General features: G+C 45.1%; 1 protein-coding gene and 1 pseudogene across 1 annotated transcript; both read left to right on the top strand.

Moving 5' to 3' along the window:
* Positions 1-14,104: 14,104 nt before the first annotated feature.
* Positions 14,105-16,512, top strand: LOC140578275 (zinc finger protein basonuclin-2-like; annotated as a pseudogene).
* Positions 16,513-18,757: 2,245 nt separating this feature from the next.
* LOC140577610 (uncharacterized) lies at positions 18,758-22,312 on the top strand. The gene is made up of 8 exons (XM_072698699.1): positions 18,758-18,969; positions 19,983-20,106; positions 20,187-20,324; positions 20,458-20,603; positions 21,216-21,352; positions 21,453-21,546; positions 21,682-22,011; positions 22,124-22,312. Exons 2-8 carry the CDS (start codon positions 20,025-20,027, stop codon positions 22,310-22,312), a joined length of 1,116 nt encoding a protein of 371 aa, XP_072554800.1. The 5' UTR covers positions 18,758-18,969; positions 19,983-20,024.
* The last annotated feature ends 1,547 nt before the right edge of the window (positions 22,313-23,859 follow it).

Below are 23,859 nucleotides of genomic sequence, written 5' to 3'. Positions count from 1 at the left end.
CCCTGCAAACTAACACCCATTTGGAACAATCCAGATATTTGCCAAAAAAAGATAACATTGAACTTTCCCTTATGGCATGATAAAGGGATTAGAAATCTTGAACATGATATTCAAAACAGGAAATTTATTTCATTCGACGAACTAGTCTCAAAATACGGAATTAGCAACAGTAAATTTCTTGAGTACCAGCAACTGAAGTCCATTATTCAGGCAAGGTTCAATCTTAATCAGTTTAACTTAGAAATACCTCCATGGCTGCTAGAATTTTTAAATCTTTCTAGCCCCAAATTATTGACAAAAATGTATAAGTTATTGTCAAAAATGGATGACTCAATTTCCCTTCCAATCTCAAAATGGGAGAAAGATCTATCCATCGATTCAGATCAAAACTTTTGGAAAGAAATATGTTTAAACACCTTCAAAATGACTAAAAACCCAAACTTACAGCTTATACAATACAAAACTCTGCATAGAACTCATTATACAGGACAAAGGATGTTCCAAATGGGCCTTATCCACTCAAACCTATGCACCCACTGCTCAGGTGAATTTGCGGAGAACTACATGCATGCCATATGGTACTGCACCCCAGTTCAGAAGTTCTGGCAAAGGATATGTGAGGATCTATCAATTTGGTTTAATTGCTATATCCCAACCTCACCTACATTGTGCATTTTAGGTGATGCAAGTGTATTAGATATGGAAGAAAATAAAGTGCACATGATCCTTACTGCCTTAGGCATTGCAAAGAAAACTATCTTCATGAACTGGAAATCAAAAAATAATTTATGTGTTACTCAGTATAGAAATTTAATTCTAGACCACATAAGTCTGCAGAGAATGTCTGATTCCCTCCAAAAAAATCAATTGGGCAAATTGGATTCTCTCTGGTCCATTCTGACCAATTCCATTACATAGGGGGGGTGGTCGGCTGTGGTCTCGTCTCCTCGGGGTTCTGGCGGGTGGCGGGGTTGGGCCCCCGGGCTATGGGCGGCTAGTGGCTTCTTGGAGCTGGGGGGGCTGTGGCTGCCGTCCTGTGATGTCTGGTTGTCTGCCCTGGCTGGTGGTGGTGGGGGGGGCTTGGACGGGTGCTGCTCGGCAGTCATGGGGCGTGGGGTCTGGGGCGCCGGTGGTAGCGGGGGCTGGCCCTGGGATGGGTGGTTGGCCTCTTCGGTGCGGGCTTGGGTGGGGGGGTCTGGGGCTCTGGTGCCTGGGGCCTGGCCGTTTCCTCGGTGGGTGCCTTCCTGCGCGGGGGTGGCCTGTGGTCCCTCCGGGGCGCTGCCAGGGGGGGTGGGTCGGTCCATGTCTGGGGGGCCAGCCTGCGCTGTTTGGGGGGTGGCATGTCTCGAGCCCGGGCTGGTCTGCCACTTTTTTGTCGTCGAATGAGTGGGTGACTGAGTGCGGGCTGCCCTTCGGGGTGGGGGTGGGGGGGGGCTAGCTCTTGGCGTCGGCACTGCTCCGGGGCATTGTCGCCGGGGGCTCCGGGTCCGCTCCATCCCATGCCGCGGTGGGGGGCTGGGGTGCCTAATGAGCCAGCTGGTTAGCTGGCTCTCTTCTGCCAGGGGGTAGTAAGCTCCCCCCTGGTATCATGAATCCCAGCCCCTCTCCCCCCTCACTCACATAACATGCCACGCACACATGTAGGATCTCGGGGTGGGAATGTGCCGCGCACGCTGCGGTGAGGGGGCCATCCACATGGCCTTACTCGCTGTGCTGTGCGGCCCTCTGCCTCCCCTTGTTTTAATTGTACTTTAGTCACCACATATCAGTATACACACAGGGCCTTGGGGGGTGGGGGCACTACTCAGAGGTTGGTGGGTGGGGCCGCTTAGGTGGTCTCACTTACCTCTTCACTGCTGCCCGCCCCTCAATTTTACTTACACCATATACATTGAGGGTCTTGGCGGGTGGGGGGGGGGTAATGGGGAGGAGAGCTGTGTGCAAGCAGCGCTCCTCCTCGCTTCCCCCGTCAATTTTAAATCCATCTTAAGTTTCTCAACAGTCATACTCATCCGGTACACCACATACACTCACAATCACCAACACATGCATCCAACACTTCACCTCTCACACAGGGGAGGAGAGTGGGCGGGTCTTCCTACACCCCTGCTCCCTGCCCGCGATGGTGGGGGGGCACTCGGGTAGTCGTCCGGCTGGCGGCGCCCTGGGGTTGCGGCTGGCGCTGGGGGGTGGCATCCGTTCCCCCGCATGGCGGAGGGCGGTCCAGAGTGGATGGGCTTATGTCTTTTTGTCTCTGTGTATGTGTCTGTTGTGTGAGTGGGTGTATGGTCTATGTGTATGGCTGAGAAGTGTGTCTGCGAGGTGTCTGTGTGGGCGGTGTGGGCCTGGGTCCGGGGCTAGCTGCTCCTTCCTGGGCGCGGCTGCCTCCTTGGCATGGTTGCTGTCCCTCCTCCCCGGGTGGTGGCCTGGGGGGGGCTCGGGCCTCTCCGGCGCGGGTGGGGCTCTCTGCCGGGGGCCGGTCGGCTCCCAGCCGCCTGGGGTCCTGGCCCGTGCGGGAGCGGCCGTCACCCTCGCGGGGTCGGCTGCCTGTTGCCTATGGTTCTCTGGGGCTCGTGCCCTTTTGGCTGCGGGGGCTGTGCCTGGGTCCTCCCTCCTCCTCCTGCTGGGGTGGGGACCCGGATGTCGTGGGCACGTGGGGCCTTGGCTCTTCCGTGCTCATGGGGGGCTGCGGACGCCTTGGGTCTCCTGGGCCTGTCTCCGCCGGCCTCTGGTTCTTGTGGGGTGTGGTTGCGGCCCCCCACCCTCGCTATCAAGTGCATTCCATGGAGAATTTCACATGCACCCAACACACGAATACATGTTCAAACACCTCCCCAAAACAGATGAACACACATGCTCCCTTCCAAGCACATGCTACAATTTTGTATGTCTGTATATCTGTTTTATTTTCTTTATTTCTGGTTGTGTCTTTGTATTTATGCTTTTTTGGTTGTATTTCAAATGCGTTTTTTTTTCTTTCTTTTTTTTCTTGCCTTATGTGCTTTTTACGTTACTCCTGTCTTTCTTAGCCTCTCTGTCCCACTGTTGTCTCCGCCTTTGTTCGTGTTTGTTCGTCCTTATGTTTTTTTTTTTGTTTTTTTTCTCTCTCTCTCTCTCTCTCTCTTTCCTTCTTTCTCTTTCATTTCTCTCCCTACCCCTTTTCTTCACTCATTTTCCTAATCTATCACTTCCTTCCGGGCAGCACGGCAACTGTAATATTTTACATGTATTAAATAAGATACAATGAAATATACGAATAAAAAGAAATTGACCAACATGAAGGGCCTATACAGAGTTTATAGAGCCCCTCATGGTAAAGCAAATATGTCTGACACAGCAGTGCATTCAGACCATTATTCTGCTTGCAAAAGCTGCCGGACAGGACACATTAAAAAAAAAAAAAAACATTTAATTATTATAATATATTTGCTTTACATGGTAAAGTCTAAATATGACCTCACTAAATAAGTCAATTCTGAAAGGGTTGCATGAAGAAATCAGATAACATTGCAGTAGAGTATTATAGAAAAAAATGATAATTTAGACATATTCAAAAAACAGTAAGGATAACAAGGTGTGCAACTCTAAACCCAAAAACCTTACCACATAATAACCACATCCTCTTGCCAGATTGATTAATTAAAAAGAACACGACGACAATATTGTTTCTGGAACCTTACTGGGTATTACTAATAGACGGAATCTGAGACCGAAGACTTGAAAAATACTCCAGGAAGGGCCCCCATACCTTCTGAAATTCTTTGGTGGTATCACTAATCGAGTAGCGTATCTTTTCGAGGCTTAAACAGGACATAAGGTCCCTCATCCATTGAGCATGGGTGGGTGGAGCAGCACCTTTCCATCTGAGTAAGACTGCACGTCTGGCTAGAAGGGAAGCAAATGATAGTGTCCGGCGTTTCACCGGGGTCAGACATGTATCAGCATCACTGAGGCCAAAGAGCGCGATCAAAGGGTCGGGGTGTATAGGCTGTTTGAGGACTAAGGACAGGGTTTGAAATATCCCCCTCCAGTATTCTTCAAGACTAGGACATGGCCAGTACATGTGAATAAGCGAAGCATCCTCATTTCCACACTTGTCACAGCGGGGATCCAGATTCGGGTAAATACGCGATAGTTTGACTTTGGACATATGAACTCTGTGCACAACTTTAAACTGTAAAAGACAATGGCGGGCACATAAAGATGTTGAATTAACCAACTTAAATATTGAGTCCCAAGTGTCCTCACTCAATGAGCAGTTTTGATTCTATTAATAGAAGGACATTTCATACCAGCCAGTTTGTCATAAATAACGGATATTAACCCTTTGCGCGTTGGTTGCAAAGTAAGAAACATATCAGCTGCATTCATAACTGGTGACTCAGGGAAAGTCCGAATTAGAGATTTGAGAAAGTGTCTAATCTGCATATATCTAAAAAAAATGAGTATTTGGGAGATCAAATTTATCAGAAAGTTGAGTAAAAGATGCGAAGCTATTGTTGAAAAACAAATCATTAAAACACACAATTCCCTTTCTATGCCAGTCATAAAATACAGGGTCGGATAAAGAGGGCTGAAAAAGATGATTTGATAAAATTGGACTCAAAAGAGAAAAACCAGTTAAATTGAAGTGTTTTCTCATCTGAGCCCATACTCTCACAGTATGCCAGACAACCGGATTATCAATTGACTTGTTTCGGGCTAAAGGAAGTGAGGATCCAAGAAGTGCCAAAACAGAAGATTCTTTAGCTGAATTCAATTCCAATGACACCCAGGATGGACAATTATCTTTGTTTTGGGAATAGAACCAAAACGCAATACAGTGTATATTAGCTGCCCAATAGTAATAACAGAAATTAGGCAAAGCCAGGCCTCCATAACGCCTAGATTTCTGGAGATGAGCTTTATTCAAACGGGGATGCCTTCCTCTCCATATATAAGAGGATATATCTGAATCTAAAGAAACAAAAAAAGATTTAGGGAATAAAGGTAGGTATTGACTGGAACAGATACAAAAATTAAGGTAGTACGTTCATTTTAACAGAATTTATTCTCCCCACTAAAGATACTTTAAAATGTTTTTAAATGAAAAATTCATACAAATTCATAAGATGACAGGCAGACTACAGTCACTCAGTGTCTCCACCCTCCGTTACTGCTTTTCCGCTACAGGATGTTGGGGAGCCTGTAACTGGGAACTGTGTATGTTTGCGCTGAAACTGGGCACTGTGTGTGTCTATGTGTGTGCGCTGAAACTGGGCACTGTAACAAACACTGGTTTGTTACCAGATGTCTGCAATTATACTCCTGTCCTCTAAGGGTCAGTATAATTTAATAGAGGACTATAAGGACCAAGAGCCTATATAAGGGCAAGGGCAGCCATGTTTGTTGAGGCTCAGAATAAAGGAAGTAAGTCCTTATTTGAGGAACGGGAAGCGTTCATGGCTCAATGTAAGATGATTTTCTGAATGATATGGATGTATTGTTTGTTAAATTTAGTAACAATTATTTGAATGATATACATGTGTATTTGTTGGGTTTAGCAAAAAGTGGGATGTATGATTTTTTATTTTCAGAAAGGCCTTTTTTTCCCCCCCTGATTTACTTGCAACTGCCAACCTTCTCTTTCCGACTTCACATCCTACCATTGTTTGGACCATCCTCACCTGGAAGAGGACGTTTGGTGTCCACTTTGGACTGTGCTATTCATTTCAGTTGTATGGTTATCCATCTCAACACCAGTTTTCTTGAGTTATTGTTAATTCATTATTTACATGTACATTTGCTGCTCACCTTTGTTAGTAAATATTCTTTGGTCTGTGAACTGATGGTGTATTTCTCTTTACGCCACCCTGAAATGTCCCTCCCTACGTATAGTGTGTAATAGGTTGGTTCTGAGGCAGGAATCAGCAGTGTTACATAAGTGGTGCCTGAACAGGGACCAGGGTTTAACAATTCATTGTATCTTGCATTAGTAGTGGTGTTGCCATGACTAGCAGCAGCCCTCAAGTAGAACATAAGAAAGAACATAAGAAATTTACAAACGAGAGGAGGCCATTCGGTCCATCAAGCTCGTTTGAGGATAACTTAACTAATAGCTCAGAGTTATTAAAATCTTATCTAGCTCAGATTTAAAGGAGCCCAGGGTTTTAGCTTCCGCTACACTAGCAGGAAGACTATTACATACTCTAACTACACGCTGTGTAAAGTAGGGCTGTCGCGATAACCGCAATATTGTAATATCGCGCTATTGACAAGCCAACCGCAGAGGAAGGAAAGCAACCGCAGAAACCGCGGCAACCGCAGGGACAAGGTTAATTTTTTTTTCTTCTTCTTCATGAGGCTGTGGCCTTATTGTTTTACAATTCATCACCTGTATTGAATGTTAAATAAATTAATAATGATACCAGAGTGTTACGAGTGTCATTTTCCCGCGAACTGTTAATATCCGGGGTTTCGTTGATTTTGAATATTGAAACGATGGCAGGCGCTCTCATCCCAAAACCTAATGTCACGTCGCCAGTTTGGGAACATTTCGGCTTTCAACCCAATGAAAAGGGTGAGCCGGCAAATTTAGATGAACCGATTTGCAAAATTTGTGGCAAAAAGGTCCCTGTGACACGCGGCAATACATCTAATTTGCGGTGTCATCTCGCTAACTGTCATCCAGCCATTGAAGCGCAGCTGCCTCTTCCAGCATCAGGTCGCGGAGCAACATCAAAAAGAACAGCTGAGGCCGGTACTAGCCGACAGTTAGGAGTAGCTGAAGCCTTTGCGAAATCGGTCAAATACAACCGTGAAAGTAACCGGTATAAATGTCTTACAGCCGCTGTTACACAGTATCTAGTTGAGGAGATGGTTCCATTCAATACAGTGGAGAAACCTTTTTTCGTTTTTCAAATTGGAAAAAATAATTTCTTATTGTTTGTTTATTGTTAGCCTACTATAGAATGATTTGATTTCGTTTTTTAAATTGGAAAAGGCATGTTCTTATTGCTGTTTGGCATTAAAAAAATAAACAAAAAATGTTTTGTCTCTCTGTCAGTTAAAAAGCAACAATATATGCTACATAACTCAGCAATAGAGCTTTGTATGCAGTAAAATCAAGATTTTTATTTATTTATTTATTTTTAAACGGCGGTAATACCGCATACCGCGCTATTGAGCCACCCATAAAAACCGCAAGGGAAATTTCCTAACCGCGACAGCCCTAGTGTAAAGAAGTGCTTCCTCAAATTTAATTTAAAATGTTCTCCCGCTAATTTCCACTTATGGCCACGAGTTCTAGTATTTAAACAAATATTGAAGTAGCCATTCGGCTGAACAGCATCCAGACCCGTTAGAATCTTATAGACCTGGATCATGTCCCCCCCTTAGTCTCCTTTGCTCAAGGCTAAACAGATTCAGCTCAGCTAACCTCTCCTCATAAGACATTCCTCTAAGACCAGGAATCATTCCCGTAGCCCTCCATTGCACCTTTTCTAAGGCAGCAATGTCCTTCTTAAGGTATGGTGACCAAACCTGTACACAATATTCTAGGTGGGGTCTTACCAAGGAATTATATAAATGTGACATCACCTTCCTTGACTTAAACTCCACACACCTAGATATATAACCCAACATTCTGTTTATCTGTGTTAGAGACACGGGATCAGTTCCATGACTCAGACTTCACAGCTGGTCCATTTGTGACTCGACGAGAACCTTTGCAGAGGAGCATGCACAAGTGCCTCCTAAGGGAAAAGCACCTCTTGCTCCTTTTTCTCCAGAGCAGTTACAGGAGATGTTAACCCGGTTGCAGGTAGTGGAATCGTTGGTGGAGAAAATCAACTCTGACTTCAGCACTTTTCAAACTTCTCTAGACACTTGCCAGGTATATGTACAAGGAGTGGAGGACAAGGCAAAGGCAATGGAAGAAAGATTTCAGTAGAGATTGAGTACAGAGGTAGATAGAATAAAACAACTTGTGGACTTACAGATGCAAGAGCTAGGTCAGTCAGTCTATGGATTGTTTGCAGAGGAGAGATGGACAATTGAAGGCTTTAATACAGACACGTGTTCTGCCATCTTCTACACCTGTCCAGGTTTACCCATCTTTTTGTCATTCCCATCCATCTGGCTGCCAAGGGCGTCATTTTAAAACGGCCATTAAGATTGAGTTTCCACATTTTGGCCAGGAATCAGATGAAGATCCAGTGGCATATATTAAGAGGTGTGAAGAATTCTTAGCTGTTAGACCAATGAGCGATGTGGAAGTACTAGCTACAATGTCATCTGTTCTGTCAGGTACTGCTAAAGATTGGTGGTTGGCAGAGAGAAGAGCCATTGGAACATGGAGTCAATTTAAGGATGCTTTCCTAAGATCTTTTCTTTCTGAGGATTATGAAGCAGAAGCAGAGAGAAGAATCCATGAGAGGAAACAAGGACCCCAAGAGACCATCCATAACTTTGCTTTCCAGTACAGGGCACTGTGTCTGCGATGGAAGAATGACATGACAGAGAAGGATGTGGTACATGCTATTCTGCGTAATTATAATCCCTGTCTGGCAAGCCTACTGAGAGGTACTGCTAAAACTGTGGAAGAGTTAGTGAGAGTGGGAACACTGATTGAACAGGATTGGCAGGAAGTCAAATGCTATCTTAATCAGTTCAACCACCCAAGAGCTGACCAACAACATAAACAAACTTCGAGTAAGGTTAGCCATACAAACACCTTACAGATGCAAGGAAGGGTGTCCATTACTTTCAAAGCACTCACATTACCAATCACCATCAGGGGGCAGCAGTTTTTGGCAATGGTAGATACAGGCAGTTCTCTTTCATTAATACAGTGTGTGTGTTTGTGTGTGTGTGTGTGCGCGCTGTAACTGGGCACTGGGTGTGTGTGTGCTGTAATGGGGCACTGTGTTAGTGTGCGTGAGCTCTAACCGGGGGCTCTGTGTGTTTGTGTGTGTATGCTGTAATGGGGCTCTGTGTCAGTGTGTGTGAGCTCTGACCGGGGGCTCTGTGTATGTGTGTGTGCTCTAAGTGGGCGCTGTGTGTGTGTGTGTGTGTGTGTGTGTGTGTGTTCGTGTTCTAAGTGGGCGCTGTGTGCATGTATGTGCTGTAACAGGGCTCTATGTGGGTAGTGTGTGTTTGTGTGTGCTGTAACAGGGCACTGTGTGTGTATGTGTGCACGCTCTGTAACAGGGCACTGTGTGTGTGTGTGTACTACATGTGGGGACTGTGTGTGTGTGCACGCGCTGTAACTGGGCACTCTGTGTGTGTGTGGGTTTGCATAGGTCGCATTTGATAAAATTGTCCCCAAAGTGTAGTGAAACACACACATACACACAGACAAACAAATACACAATAAATTTACCTTGTGAATTATCCTGGCCGAATATAAGTATTGCAATTACCAGAAAATATCATTTTGATGTTTTTAAATGGTAGTACTCAATTTTGGCCACCAGACGGCAGCATAAAATGTGCCTGTGCTGTAACAGGGCACTGTGTCTGTGTGTATGCACTATAACAGGGCACTGTGTGTGCGTGCGTGCGTGCGTGCGCTAGCTGGGGGCTCTGTGTGTGTGTGTGTGTGTGCTGTAACAGGGCACTGTGTGAATGTGTGTGAGCTCTGACCGGGGACTGTGTGTGTAACTGGGCACTGTGTGTGTGCTGTAACTGAGTCCTGTATGTGTGTGTGTGCTGTAACAGGGCACTGTGTGTGTGTGTGTGTGTGCGCGTGAGCTGTGACCGGGGGCGTTCTGTTTGTTTGTGTGTGTGTGCGTGCATGTGTGTGCTGTAACAGGCCTCTGTGTCTGTGTGTGTGGGCTGTAACAGTGCACAGTGTGTGTGTGTGCGCTGTAACTTGGCACAGTGTGTGTGTGTGTGTGCGCTGTAACTTGGCACAGTGTGTGTGTGTGTGCGCGTGAGCTGTGACCGGGGGCGTTCTGTTTGTTTGTGTGTGTGTGTGTGCGTGCATGTGTGTGCTGTAACAGGCCTCTGTGTCTGTGTGTGTGGGCTGTAACAGTGCACAGTTTGTGTGTGTGCGCTGTAACTGGGCACTGTGTGTGTGTGTGTGTGTGTTTGTGTGTGTGTGTGTGTGCTGTAACAGGGCACTGTGTGAATGTGTGTGAGCTCTGACCGGGGGCTCTGTGTGTGTGTGTGTGTGTGTGTGCTCTAAGTGGGCGTTGTGTGTGTGTGTGCTGTAACTGGGCACTGTGTGTGTGTGTGGGTTTGCATAGATCACATTTGATAAAATTGTCCACTATGTGCAGTAAAACACACACATAAACACACACACATACACAATAAATGTGCCTTGTGAATTATCATAATAACCGTGGGAAAATTATTTTTCTATTTTCTTGCTGCCATCTCCTGGCCGAATGCAAGTATTGCAATTACCAGAAAATATCATTTTAATGTTTTTAAATGGTAGTACTCAATTTTGGCCACCAGACGGCAGCATAATATGTGTGTGTGCAGTAACAGGGCACTGTGTCTGTGTGTGTGAGCTCTAGCCGGGGGCTGTGTGTGTGTGTGTGTGTGTGCTGTAACAGGGAACTGTGTGAATGTGTGTGAGCGCTGACCGGGGGCTCTGTGTGTGTGTGTGTGTGTGTGCTCTAACTGGGCGCTGTGTGTGTGTGCGTGTGTGTGTGCTGTAACAGGGCACTGTGTCTGTGTGTGTGTGTGTGTGGGCTGTATCAGCACACAGTGTGTCAGTGTGTGTGCTGTAACTCAGTCCTGTATGTGTGTATGTGTGTGTTCCCTGTAACTGGGCATTGTCTGTGTGTGTGTGTGTGTGTGTGTTTGTGTGTGTGTGTGTGTGTGAGCTCTAGCCGGGGGCTGTGTGTGCTGTAACAGGGCACTGTGTGAATGTGTGTGAGCTCTGACCGGGGGCTCTGTGTGTATGTGTGTGTGTGTGTGTGTGCTCTAAGTAGGCGTTGTGTGTGTGTGCGCTGTAACTGGGCACTGTGTGTGTGTGTGGGTTTGCATAGATCACATTTGATAAAATTGTCCCCAAAGTGCAGTAAAACACACACATACACACACACACAATAAATGTACCTTGTGAATTATCGTAATAACCGTGGGAAAATTATTTTTCTATTTTCTTGCTGCCATCTCCTGGCCGAATGCAAGTATTGCAATTACCAGAAATGATCATTTTTAATGTTTTTAAATGGTAGTACTCAATTTTGGCCACCAGACGGCAGCATAAAATGTGTGTGTGCAGTAACAGGGCACTGTGTCTGTGTGTGTGAGCTCTAGCCGGGGGCTGTGTGTGTGTGTGTGTGTGTGCTGTAACAGGGAACTGTGTGAATGTGTGTGAGCTCTGACCGGGGGCTCTGTGTGTGTGTGTGTGTGTGTGTGTGTGCTGTAACAGGGCACTGTGTGTGTGTGCGTGCCGTAAGTAGGCGCTGTGTGTGTGTGTGTGTGTGCTGTAACAGGGAACTGTGTGAATGTGTGTGAGCTCTGACCGGGGGCTCTGTGTGTGTGTGTGTGTGTGCTCTAAGTAGGCGTTGTGTGTGTGTGCGCTGTAACTGGGCACTGTGTGTGTGTGTGGGTTTGCATAGATCACATTTGATAAAATTGTCCCCAAAGTGCAGTAAAACACACACATACACACACACACAATAAATGTACCTTGTGAATTATCGTAATAACCGTGGGAAAATTATTTTTCTATTTTCTTGCTGCCATCTCCTGGCCGAATGCAAGTATTGCAATTACCAGAAATGATCATTTTTAATGTTTTTAAATGGTAGTACTCAATTTTGGCCACCAGACGGCAGCATAAAATGTGTGTGTGCAGTAACAGGGCACTGTGACTGTGTGTGTGAGCTCTAGCCGGGGGCTGTGTGTGCTGTAACAGGGAACTGTGTGAATGTGTGTCAGCTCTGACCGGGGGCTCTGTGTGTGTGTGTGCTGTAACAGGGAACTGTGTGAATGTGTGTGAGCTCTGACCGGGGGCTCTGTGTGTATGTGTGTGTGTGTGTGTGCTCTAAGTAGGCGTTGTGTGTGTGTGCGCTGTAACTGGGCACTGTGTGTGTGTGTGGGTTTGCATAGATCACATTTGATAAAATTGTCCCCAAAGTGCAGTAAAACACACACATACACACACACACAATAAATGTACCTTGTGAATTATCGTAATAACCGTGGGAAAATTATTTTTCTATTTTCTTGCTGCCATCTCCTGGCCGAATGCAAGTATTGCAATTACCAGAAATGATCATTTTTAATGTTTTTAAATGGTAGTACTCAATTTTGGCCACCAGACGGCAGCATAAAATGTGTGTGTGCAGTAACAGGGCACTGTGTCTGTGTGTGTGAGCTCTAGCCGGGGGCTGTGTGTGTGTGTGTGTGTGTGTGTGTGTGCTGTAACAGGGAACTGTGTGAATGTGTGTGAGCTCTGACCGGGGGCTCTGTGTGTGTGTGTGTGTGTGCTGTAACAGGGCACTGTGTGTGTGTGCGTGCCGTAAGTAGGCGCTGTGTGTGTGTGTGTGTGTGTGCTGTAACAGGGAACTGTGTGAATGTGTGTGAGCTCTGACCGGGGGCTCTGTGTGTGTGTGTGTGTGTGTGTGCTCTAAGTAGGCGTTGTGTGTGTGTGCGCTGTAACTGGGCACTGTGTGTGTGTGTGGGTTTGCATAGATCACATTTGATAAAATTGTCCCCAAAGTGCAGTAAAACACAAACATACACACACACACAATAAATGTACCTTGTGAATTATCGTAATAACCGTGGGAAAATTATTTTTCTATTTTCTTGCTGCCATCTCCTGGCCGAATGCAAGTATTGCAATTACCAGAAATGATCATTTTTAATGTTTTTAAATGGTAGTACTCAATTTTGGCCACCAGACGGCAGCATAAAATGTGTGTGTGCAGTAACAGGGCACTGTGACTGTGTGTGTGAGCTCTAGCCGGGGGCTGTGTGTGCTGTAACAGGGAACTGTGTGAATGTGTGTGAGCTCTGACCGGGGGCTCTGTGTGTGTGTGTGCTGTAACAGGGAACTGTGTGAATGTGTGTGAGCTCTGACCGGGGGCTCTGTGTGTATGTGTGTGTGTGTGTGTGTGTGTGCTCTAAGTAGGCGTTGTGTGTGTGTGCGCTGTAACTGGGCACTGTGTGTGTGTGTGGGTTTGCATAGATCACATTTGATAAAATTGTCCCCAAAGTGCAGTAAAACACACACATACACACACACACAATAAATGTACCTTGTGAATTATCGTAATAACCGTGGGAAAATTATTTTTCTATTTTCTTGCTGCCATCTCCTGGCCGAATGCAAGTATTGCAATTACCAGAAATTATCATTTTTAATGTTTTTAAATGGTAGTACTCAATTTTGGCCACCAGACGGCAGCATAAAATGTGTGTGTGCAGTAACAGGGCACTGTGTCTGTGTGTGTGAGCTCTAGCCGGGGGCTGTGTGTGTGTGTGTGTGTGTGTGTGTGTGCTGTAACAGGGAACTGTGTGAATGTGTGTGAGCTCTGACCGGGGGCTCTGTGTGTGTGTGTGTGTGTGTGTGTGCTGTAACTGGGCACTGTGTGTGTGTGCGTGCCGTAAGTAGGCGCTGTGTGTGTGTGTGTGTGTGTGTGCGTGCCGTAAGTAGGCGCTGTGTGTGTGTGTGTGTGTGTGTGCCGTAAGTAGGCGCTGTGTGTGTGTGTGTGTGTGCGTGCCGTAAGTAGGCGCTGTGTGTGTGTGTGTGTGTGCGTGCCGTAAGTAGGCGCTGTGTGTGTGTGTGTGTGTGTGTGCACTGTAACAGTGCCCTGAGTGTGTGTGAGCTCTAACCGGGGACTCTGTGTCTGTGCTGTAACTGGGCACTGTGTGTGTGTGTGGGTTTGCATAGGTCGCATTTGATAAAATTGTCCCCAAAGTGCAGTAAAACACACACATACACAGACATACACAATAAATTTACCTTGTGAATTATAATAACCGTGGGGAAATTATTGTTCTATTTTCTTGCTGCCATCTCCTGGCCGAATGTAAGTATTGCAATTACCAGGCATTACTTAAAGCTTCTGCAACCTGAGAAATGCTTCCACAGGTGGCTGGGGCTTGAGTGTGGACCAATACGGGGGTGAGGTTCAGCTAGGGTAGCATAATGCAGGTAGGTAACTATCACAGAAGTGTAACAGGACCGTTGCAAAACCATAACACACCGGTTAGAGGTCAGTCTTCCTCCTCTGTTGTGGCAGTCATTGTATTTGTATTTCTGTGAGGCATTTCTATGGATCAGCTGAGAAACAATAGACTTTGAGGTGTATCACAGGGACTGACTAATAGCAGTGCCCCAAAGCCCTAGGTTGTTTTTACGGTTGACAAGATTGAAAACGTTCCTGTTCTCTATCCATGAATGTAATGACTTCCTGCATGGTGACACAGGAGAAGAAGACTGAAAGGGAAGCTAGGAGAAGGAGGGTGTGTGCGGTGTCGCTCTGTTAAGATCTACGAGGTCTTTGCTCCAGGAGGCCTGGACATTGCAGGCAGGCAGCTATTTACCTTTAATCAGCTGTGCCAATTATGCAGAATCAATGACTTATTGTGGTGTCCTTTGTTCCCCTTGATATGGCCTTCAGGATGCTGCAGGCAAGGTTCTGGACCACTGGACTATCATGTCCCGGGAGGAGGAGATCTGTCCATCTAGGAGAAAGAAGGCCAGGCCATCGCAGTGCCCTCATCAAAGACTGACTCTGACATCAGGACTTTCATCGAGAGCAACAACTGCTCTCGTAGCCCCAGCCTGCTGACGCACCTCGAGAACAGCAGTCTCTCCACTATACACCACTTTCAGAACATCCCCAACAGCCTGGCCTTCCTGCTTCCTTTCCAGTACATCAACCCAGTGTCTGCCCCCATGCTGGGTCTGCCCCAAAATGGGCTCATGCTGGAGCAGCCAGGTCACAGGCCACGGGAGTCCAGTCTGCCAAACCTGAGTGACCCCAACGAGAGCAGTGAGTCGGAGGTGTCTCTCTCACCGTTCCGCTATGGGCAAAGCCCAGGCCTGGGGGGCACCGGTGTCACCGTGGCGATCGAGCCTAAGCCTGAGCCTGCTAGCGTAACAACCATCTCCCCGACCCCCACCTCCCAGCAGCCTCAACAGCAGCAAGCACCAATGCAGCAGCAGCAGCTGGCTGGACTGAGTGAGCAACATGCATTTGTTAAGAGTGAGCAAGCCAAGAGCATCGTTACCTCGTCCTTCTCCTCCAAGATGCATCGCATGCGGCGCATGGGTTCTATCTCACGCAAGGGCCGAGTGTGCTGCAACGCATGCGGCAAGACCTTCTATGACAAGGGCACCCAGAGGATCCACTACAATGCTGTGCACCTGAAGATCAAGCACCGCTGCACTATCGAGGGCTGCAACATGGTGTTCAGCTCCCTGCGCAGCCTCAACCGGCACAGCGCCAACCCTAACCCCCGACTACACATGCCCATGCTGAGGAACAACCGTGACAAGGACCTCATCCGCTCCAGCGTTGGCTCTGGCACATCTGTCATCTCCAGCACCAAAAGCAGTTTGACTCTGACCAGCCTGGGACGGCCACCTCTTGGCTTCACTACCCCACCGCTCGAGCCCATGCTGCAGTCTCCCCTGCAAAGTTCTCTGATCTTCCCATCCTTGAAATCAGTCCAGCCAGTACAACCGATACCCCCATTCTATTGTGCGCTGTTGTCCCCTGGGGATCTTGTCAGTTCATCGGTCTCCCTGCCCACCAGCTCCATACTCCCTCCGGCCTCTAACAACATGTCTCTCATGGAGCAGCAGGCCTCGGCCTCTGGCTCCCGCAATCCTCTAGTGGCCGAGGCAGGGCTTGTCAGCCACAAGCTGCCTGGTACTGGCATCCAGGAACATTTTGTTGACCCCACACCCAAGAAGAAGCCCCGCAAATCCAGCATGCCAGTGAAAATTGAGAAGGAGGTCATCAGCGTGGCTGATGTGTTCGACGACAAAGAGGAGGAGGAGGAGGATGAGGAAGGGGTCAGGGTCCTGAATGGAATGACTAGCACCCAGGGATGCCACCATCCACATTCCCACCTTTACAACAACAGCAACCACAGTGGGGGCAGCAGCCAAGCATCTCCCAGCCGGGATGAGGTGAGCCCTGGGCTGGCACTGAGGAGCATTCTCCAGCTGGAGCAGGATGAAGCTCGGACTACCAGCAAGAGGTGGAGGGGGCCAGCGAAGGGGAGGGTGGCTCAAACAGGGCAGACTGGGTGAGGGGTGGTGCCAGGGAGGGGTTCCCAGAGCTGCCGGGCCAGGGGGTCGACCCGAGTGCTGTCCTGTGCATGCTGTGCCACAAACCATACAGCTGCAAGGGCACTCGCTTCAAGACGGTACATCTGCACCAGATGCAGCGCCGCAAGGTTCCGGGCTGCAGCCTCACATTCTCCTCGACGCGGAGCTGCAACCAGCAGAGCAGAACCCCAGCCTGCGCCGGCATGTGGCCAAATGACTGCCCCCCACCCCCAGGCCTCCTACTTTCACACTGTACTTGTGGAAGTCTCTAGACGCGCTTGGATGGGTAGCTCTGCTGCTGCTGCATCCCTGTGGCCCCAACACGTCCTGTCACTTCCATGGAAACCCTCGTCCATCTCCAAAGAAACTGTTCGGACACTTCTTTTGTGACTGTTGCTCGCAGAAATGGTAGTAATAAGAAGAGAGCCTTCTCGGTGTATTATTAGTGTAATAATAGCTTTTAAATGACCCATTAAGAGAGCATGACAGCCTCATCTGTAAATAACATCCCAGAGGGTTCTTTATGTAAAAAATGTACTGAGGGTGTCAGTGCCCATGCTTGTTTCATTTCATGGCACCTCCAGCTCTCAGACTGAAGGAAAATGTAGCCTCTAGCTCATTTGATTTCTTTATTTTCACTTTGATGCACACTTCAGACTTAAAAAAAAAGCTCAAATTCTTTTATAAATGTACCAATGCAGAGAAGGCCTGCATGCTTTTGGCTTCTGAACATAGGATTTGTTCTTTGTGTTGCCACATTTGTATGTTGACCCAGTCTTGCACTTTTCAAGTCTACAAGGGCAGACTGGGTGAGGGTGTAATATTATGTGTGTCTTGAGGTCACATGCCTCTAAGGTGTTTTAAGAAAATGCTGATGACATGATTTTCTGCTTTCCATTTGAAACTACCATTGAGTCTTAGCGCAATAGCAGATAAGCAGAGTAATATTAATCTCTGCTTTTAGCTCTCATAAGAGCAGCCCAAGTGCTGTTCAAGGTATTGTTCAGAGAAAGATCTCTGAGGTGTTCCCAGGGAGTGATCTCTGAGGTATCATCCAGAGTGTGATATCCAAGCTTACTGTAGTTGTTACTTCATTAATGTTCCTTCCAGAAGTTGACAAGATTTCTGTATCTCTATATTATTTACATTTTAATGCTTCATTTAAGGTGATCCAGGTGCTTTCTGAAGACTGCATAAATCAAGCATGTATTTGAACTTAACTGTGACGAAAAACAAATGAAGTGTTTTCATATTTCAGGCTGGGGACACAAGCGTAAGACACGAGTTTTAAGTTTGCTCTCCAGAAAATCTGGCCACAAGTCACTTTGGGTCCTCACTTAGTGTTCTGATGTGCTGTACCGTCACTAGTGGTGCATAAGTATAGGTAGCCACTGGAGACAAACTTCACCAGATCATTCAGCATTTGGATATACACTCACCTAAAGGATTATTAGGAACACCTGTTCAATTTCTCATTAATGCAATTATCTAATCAACCAATCACATGGCAGTTGCTTCAATGCATTTAGGGGTGTGGTCCTGGTCAAGACAATCTCCTGCGGTCTGTTTCACAAAGCAGGATTACTTGCTTAGCCGGATAACTTGCCAGATTTAAGGTAGTCTGAGCTAAATAGACCTTATTTTCATCAACTTACATTTAGCCCAGGCTACCTTACCTTAGTATTTCACAATCTGCTCAGTTACTGGGATTTTCACGCACAACCATTTCTAGGGTTTACAAAGAATGGTGTGCAAAGGGAAAAACATCCAGTATGCGGCAGTCCTGTGGGCGAAAATGCCTTGTTGATGCTAGAGGTCAGAGGAGAATGGGCCGACTGATTCAAGCTGATAGAAGAGCAACTTTGGCTGAAATAACCACTCGTTACAACCGAGGTATGCAGCAAAGCATTTGTGAAGCCACAACACGCACAACCTTGAGGCGGATGGGCTACAACAGCAGAAGACCCCACCGGGTACCACTCATCTCCACTACAAATAGGAAAAAGAGGCTACAATTTGCACGAGCTCACCAAAATTGGACAGTTGAAGACTGGAAAAATGTTGCCTGGTCTGATGAGTCTCAATTTCTGTTGAGACATTCAAATGGTAGAGTCAGAATTTGGCGTAAACAGAATGAGAATCCATCATGCCTTGTTACCACTGTGCAGGCTGGTGGTGGTGGTGTAATGGTGTGGGGGATGTTTTCTTGGCACACTTTAGGCCCCTTAGTGCCAATTGGGCATCGTTTAAATGCCACGGCCTACCTGAGCATTGTTTCTGACCATGTCCATCCCTTTATGACCACCATGTACCCATCCTCTGATGGCTACTTCCAGCAGGATAACGCACCATGTCACAAAGCTCGAATCATTTCAAATTGGTTTCTTGAACATGACAATGAGTTCACTGTACTAAAATGGCCCCCACAGTCACCAGATCTCAACCCAATATAGCATCTTTGGGATGTGGTGCACAGCAAATTCAAAAGTGTTGAAATCATGGTGTTAGAGCTTTTAGAGTTAAAGTGTTCAGGTTTCAGAGTTAAATGTGGCTGCACTAACGTCACATAGTGTTACTACACTGTTAAACACGGCGTTCTATTCCGGTGATCCCGGTTTCTGACACACTACGTCGTCAGTCTCTACATCCGGGAATTTTTCCCGCTTACTCGGCTTTTCAGTTTGAAGGCGCCAAGTTCATATGTCGTGAAGCGAAGCGTAGCGAAATTGGTGAGTATTACTTACTTAAATAGTTCATCTTTTGGTATTTAGCTTGCCATTTCGTCATATACAGTATGTTTATTATACTCATATAGGCTATCAAAATACATATGGTTGACGGGTTTTTGCTTTTTTTTTTTTTTTTACCAACTAATATATTAGAAAACGTAGCCGAGTAAGCGGTTAGCCTGTTCGTCTCTGGCACATGAGGCAATGTTAATAGACTCGAATATTTTAGTAGACTATGCGATTTTACAGTGTTTCAGTTGTTTTTTTTTTCCAAACTACGGTTAGATTCCCGTTATCTATACTGTTGTGCGATATCTGTTTAGCCTCTGCAATTTGCCTTATACAGTAAGTTTTTTTCTTGATTGGCGGGTTTTCTCCGCAGCGTTCACTTGCATAGCTTAAAACGTTTAAAAGTAAGGGAATTTACTATTTAAATTACGAAGGTTTTACCTTTTTACTGGTGCATACAGTTACTTTTAACATTAAGGTAGATATTACGTTTAAGATTAAGGTACATATTTTAGCTTGGCTTTAATGACATGGGCCATTTTTGGCCACGCTTGAATTGCTCCTAGCGCCTGATTCACAATATGGCTAAAGGTCCTGTCCACGCGGGCGTTTGAGTCTAGGATAAATGAAATCACTCTGAGCGACCTATGCATTTTATTTGCGTTTTGTAGTGGTGCCTGGCTGACGTTCTTTTCCCTCTGTTCAAGGCCAACCTGCAGCCCATATCGTAGTTTCCAGATTGTAGTTTTGTGTGTTGACCAGTAATCATGCATTCAACCATGTTTAAAGCGTCAAAAAGCAGCTGTCGCTATTCTGCGTTTTCTTTTGCCAAAACACTAGCAATCATTATATCATAGGGCATATTCGGTCCGTCAGATGCTATGTACAGTAAACGCAATATGGCACATCTGACCGAAGGCAGGTCATGAGAGTGTATACATTCACTTGAAACAGGAGCTACGAAGTTAATATTTTGTGTTGTATACTGTGATTCTTTTTTCTAGGGAGCAGTGTCCACGGCAGTTGTTTTGCCTTTACAGCTTATAATGATTGTAAAAGTGCAATACCAGACGATCAGAAAATACATCAAAATCCCCAAAGCTTCCTTTGAGGACTTTATCACAGAAGGTATTTTTTTTTGCAAAGTAATTTTGAAATGTAAATGTGAAGTAAATAATACTTAAATATGTAATCATTTTCTTTTTTAGTCAAAGTAAAATTCACTATACCATCTAACAAAGTGGTAAAAGTTACTGATGACACTGGGACAGAAGTTGATGAAGATGTATTTGCTGATCTTCTGACGTCAAAGGACATATGCTTTGTCATCTTGGATGACAGTGATGGTAACCAATTTATCTTTGTGTTGCACAGGCTTGTAAAATTAGTTGTGTATTTATTTAAATAGTTGTGTGAACAGAGGTCACATATGCTCTACTGTATTAGGCAATTCAGCTAAACGTGCGTTTATGTATTCAGGTATTTCCACTAGCAATTCCTCAACCACCTTGACAGACACAACGTCCTTGTCCTCCTCAAGCAGAGAGAGTGACAGTGAAAGTTGTAACCCACAGAAACGGGTAAGAAGAGAGGAGGAGGTGTTGCAGTGTTCAGCAGCCAAAGACGTAAGATCATGTTTTGCACCTATCAGATTGATGCACTTTGTCTGTACTAGAGCCATCACAATACTTAAGGAAATACTTTACCATTTTGATACCAATGATAAATGTAGGAGAATTTTTTAGAATAAAACAATTAAAAATGTCATTATCACTATTTTTCAAGTTATCTGACATAGTGCATAGCAATATGTTCTTTTTGCAGAGCTTTAGAGTACATTTGTACAGTACATTAAGTACATTTACCATAAATTGAGAGAAATTATAAACCGTGAGTAAACTGTTGGTTAGAAAGTTTTTCATTTTAAAAAGTTAAAACAGATCGTCTGACCCAAGTATTTTGATTAAATGTAATGCATGCTTTTTTTGTTTATTTTTAGTTTTACAACAAAAATGGCATACTCTTTGTTAAACATCAAGATATGACAAACTTGTTCTTGGCTTTGCATTTTAGACACACTGTCAGGACAGCATGGATAGCTTAAAACAGGCAAAGCCAGTACTGATGATGATATGGTATTGGTACTGTTGCAAATCTAATGTGATAGTAATTTTGTTAATATCTAAGGCACCATAACCTAGTTTTTGGTCTATAACTCGTCTTTTACTTATGTTTAGATGGTGTACAAGATTCTCCTCTCAAAACCTGGAGGGATAGCAGTGCTTACAGAATATGAGGAGACAGGAACAATTTGTGACAGCTCAAGAAGGCAAATGGTGAACATCCTTGCTGCACAAATGACAGAATCAGAAGGGTACGTGCTTATGTATTATCATGTATTATCTGTGCTTATGTATTATCATGCATGGTCTAATATGTAAGTGGAGTATATAATTTAGATATTTTTTTCTTAGGAGGATTCCACAGCGAATTACAAAGGAAAAATATGCTCTTGGAATAATCACTTTGTTTCCAGCACTTAAAGATCCTTTTTCAAAAAAAGGATATGTAAGTTAAAGTTTGTTGCTTTATCCATGTTTTATTTCTGCTCAACAGCTGTATTAAAATCTTAGAGTTAATATTTCTATAGGGTTTAGCTACTTTTTGGCAATTTTGATATTCAGGCAGACTTTTCTCTGTCAGGAGCATTTCTATGACAGTCAAAGTGGATCTGGCTTCTTGGCGTGGCGCATAAAAACCATTCAGCGAAAGACAAAGCTTCCTGTGAAGTCATCTCAACCACCAGTTGAAACAACTGGAGGCGCCACTCTTGATAGGAACATCCACCACCTTCAGTCGTCAGAAGAGTCCTTCCAGGAGGCAATAGCATTAATGAACCACATCAGTGACAGAGAGACTATATTGCTGAAAATGCGCGAGACGTTTGAATATAGGCAGCGGCTTGTCCATAATCCTGAGACATCTGGTACAGTACTCTCAGTGTTCCCTCGGCTGTTAGATACACAGGGATTGGTAAGTTAAATGTTAAAGCTAAATTGTTGGTATGTCTTGTGTAATGTAGCCTTGAATGTTGATGTTTAGTGAATTTGTTTGTACAATCAAATTTACTTGATTTGTATCTCAGATACTTCAAGACTTCAGTCTTCTCTTTGGTGATGAAATAGCAGTCAGACTCCTGGAGAAATGGCATACTTCATTCAAGGCAAAGGTGATTAAAGAAGCAGAGACCCTTACATGCACCCCCCTCATACAACGGCTACTGAGATCAGCCAAGGACCAGCAAGGAGAGCAAACAGTCGATTCAGGTACTTGAAGTAGCTGAATTAATTTTAAACATTGAAGTTCATTATGAGCTTGCAAGCTAAGAATTGTCTGTTTTTTATCCTATTTCTTAGAGTGGGATAGTGACATGGCATCACTCCTTCTCTTGTTGCACATCTCCCCCATCTTGTTGCACCACCCCCATCTCATGGGAGGAAGAAAATGCAGAGGATCAGTGCATGCCAAGCTGTGGACCATGTGGTGATGTTTCACAAAGTATGTGGCATATCTTCCCTAAGCTTTCATATATGGCTTTTATTGGTGGAAACATCACTAATTTACAGTGCCTGTCTTTTTAGACAAGTCTAGATCAACAGATTGATTAGTTTCTTACTTTTACCTACAGTCCTGCAGAAGTTTGGATGAACACCTGAGGATGGAAGGACCTCGTCAGCCATATCTGCTTGCTTCAGGAACCAACAAACGGGCAATTAGCAACTTCTACATCGTTGTGGACAAGAAGCTTGTACCTTGTGAGGGAAGGACCACATTGGCGGCCTTTGATGAACTTTTCAAGGTTCATTTTGTTTTTGGTGTAAAATATGATGAGTCGCTCAGCAGTTTGTACACTTTCCTCCAGACAACTGTGTACAATATTGATGTCGGTGTTACAAAAGAGAGCCCAAAAGTTAAAGAATTGAGAGCAAAATTTATGAACAATGTATAAATGTTACATTTGCCATTCATTGCATGATATGCCTGGCACTTTGGTTCGACATCTTAAGCTGTTGCATGGTCTGTATCCTGGGAAGAAGTTTAATTTGGTATGTGCTCAGGATGGTTGTTTTTTACAGTTCAAAAGTTTTGCTGGTTTCAGGAAGCACTTGAAAGTTGTTCATAAACCAGGCACTGTCTGTGCCACATTAGGTGATAGGGATTCTGTTGATGCCACCTTAGACAATAATAACAGCCCCCAGCAGTCTGATAGCTTGGCTTTAAATGCAGGAAACGAGGTGCTCCAGCTTAAAACATATCAACAGCCAGCTAAGGAAATGTGTGCTTCCGTATTTGCCAAACTACAGGGTAGTGGGGTTGCCAACAGTGTAATTTTGTCTGTAGTGGAAAGCATGGAAGAATTAGTTAATGATGTTCACACATCTATTAAAAACCAGGTATTGCAGGTGGTCCCCTCTGAAAGTCCCAGCAGAAAGGCTGTAGAAGATGTTTTTGGAAATCTTTATAATCCTTTCTGTGACCTAAATACAGATTCTAAGTGGAGGAAATACTTTGGTGAGAAGTGGGGCGTTGTGGAACCCATTGAAATTAATTTAGGTGTGAGATATGATTCAAGAAAAGACAGAGTTTCTGGAATGTATGAACAGGTACCAGTCAATGACACTTTCATTTATATACCACTAATGAAGACTTTAGAGTTCATTTTTAAGAATGAGGATGTTTGCAATCACATTGTGTCATCCAGTGAGAGAGATTGCTACCATGATTTTTGTGATGGAAACTACTACAAAAAGCACCCAAGAGAGAGATAGAATACCGCTTCTTTCAAAAAGATTTATGACCCAAAGGTCATAAAGGTCACGG

This window comes from Paramormyrops kingsleyae, chromosome 13 (genome assembly GCF_048594095.1).
Source record: "Paramormyrops kingsleyae isolate MSU_618 chromosome 13, PKINGS_0.4, whole genome shotgun sequence".
Taxonomy (NCBI): Eukaryota; Metazoa; Chordata; class Actinopteri; order Osteoglossiformes; family Mormyridae; genus Paramormyrops; species Paramormyrops kingsleyae.
Note: the sequence above shows the minus strand (reverse complement) of the source record. Positions and strands in the feature narration are given on the sequence as shown.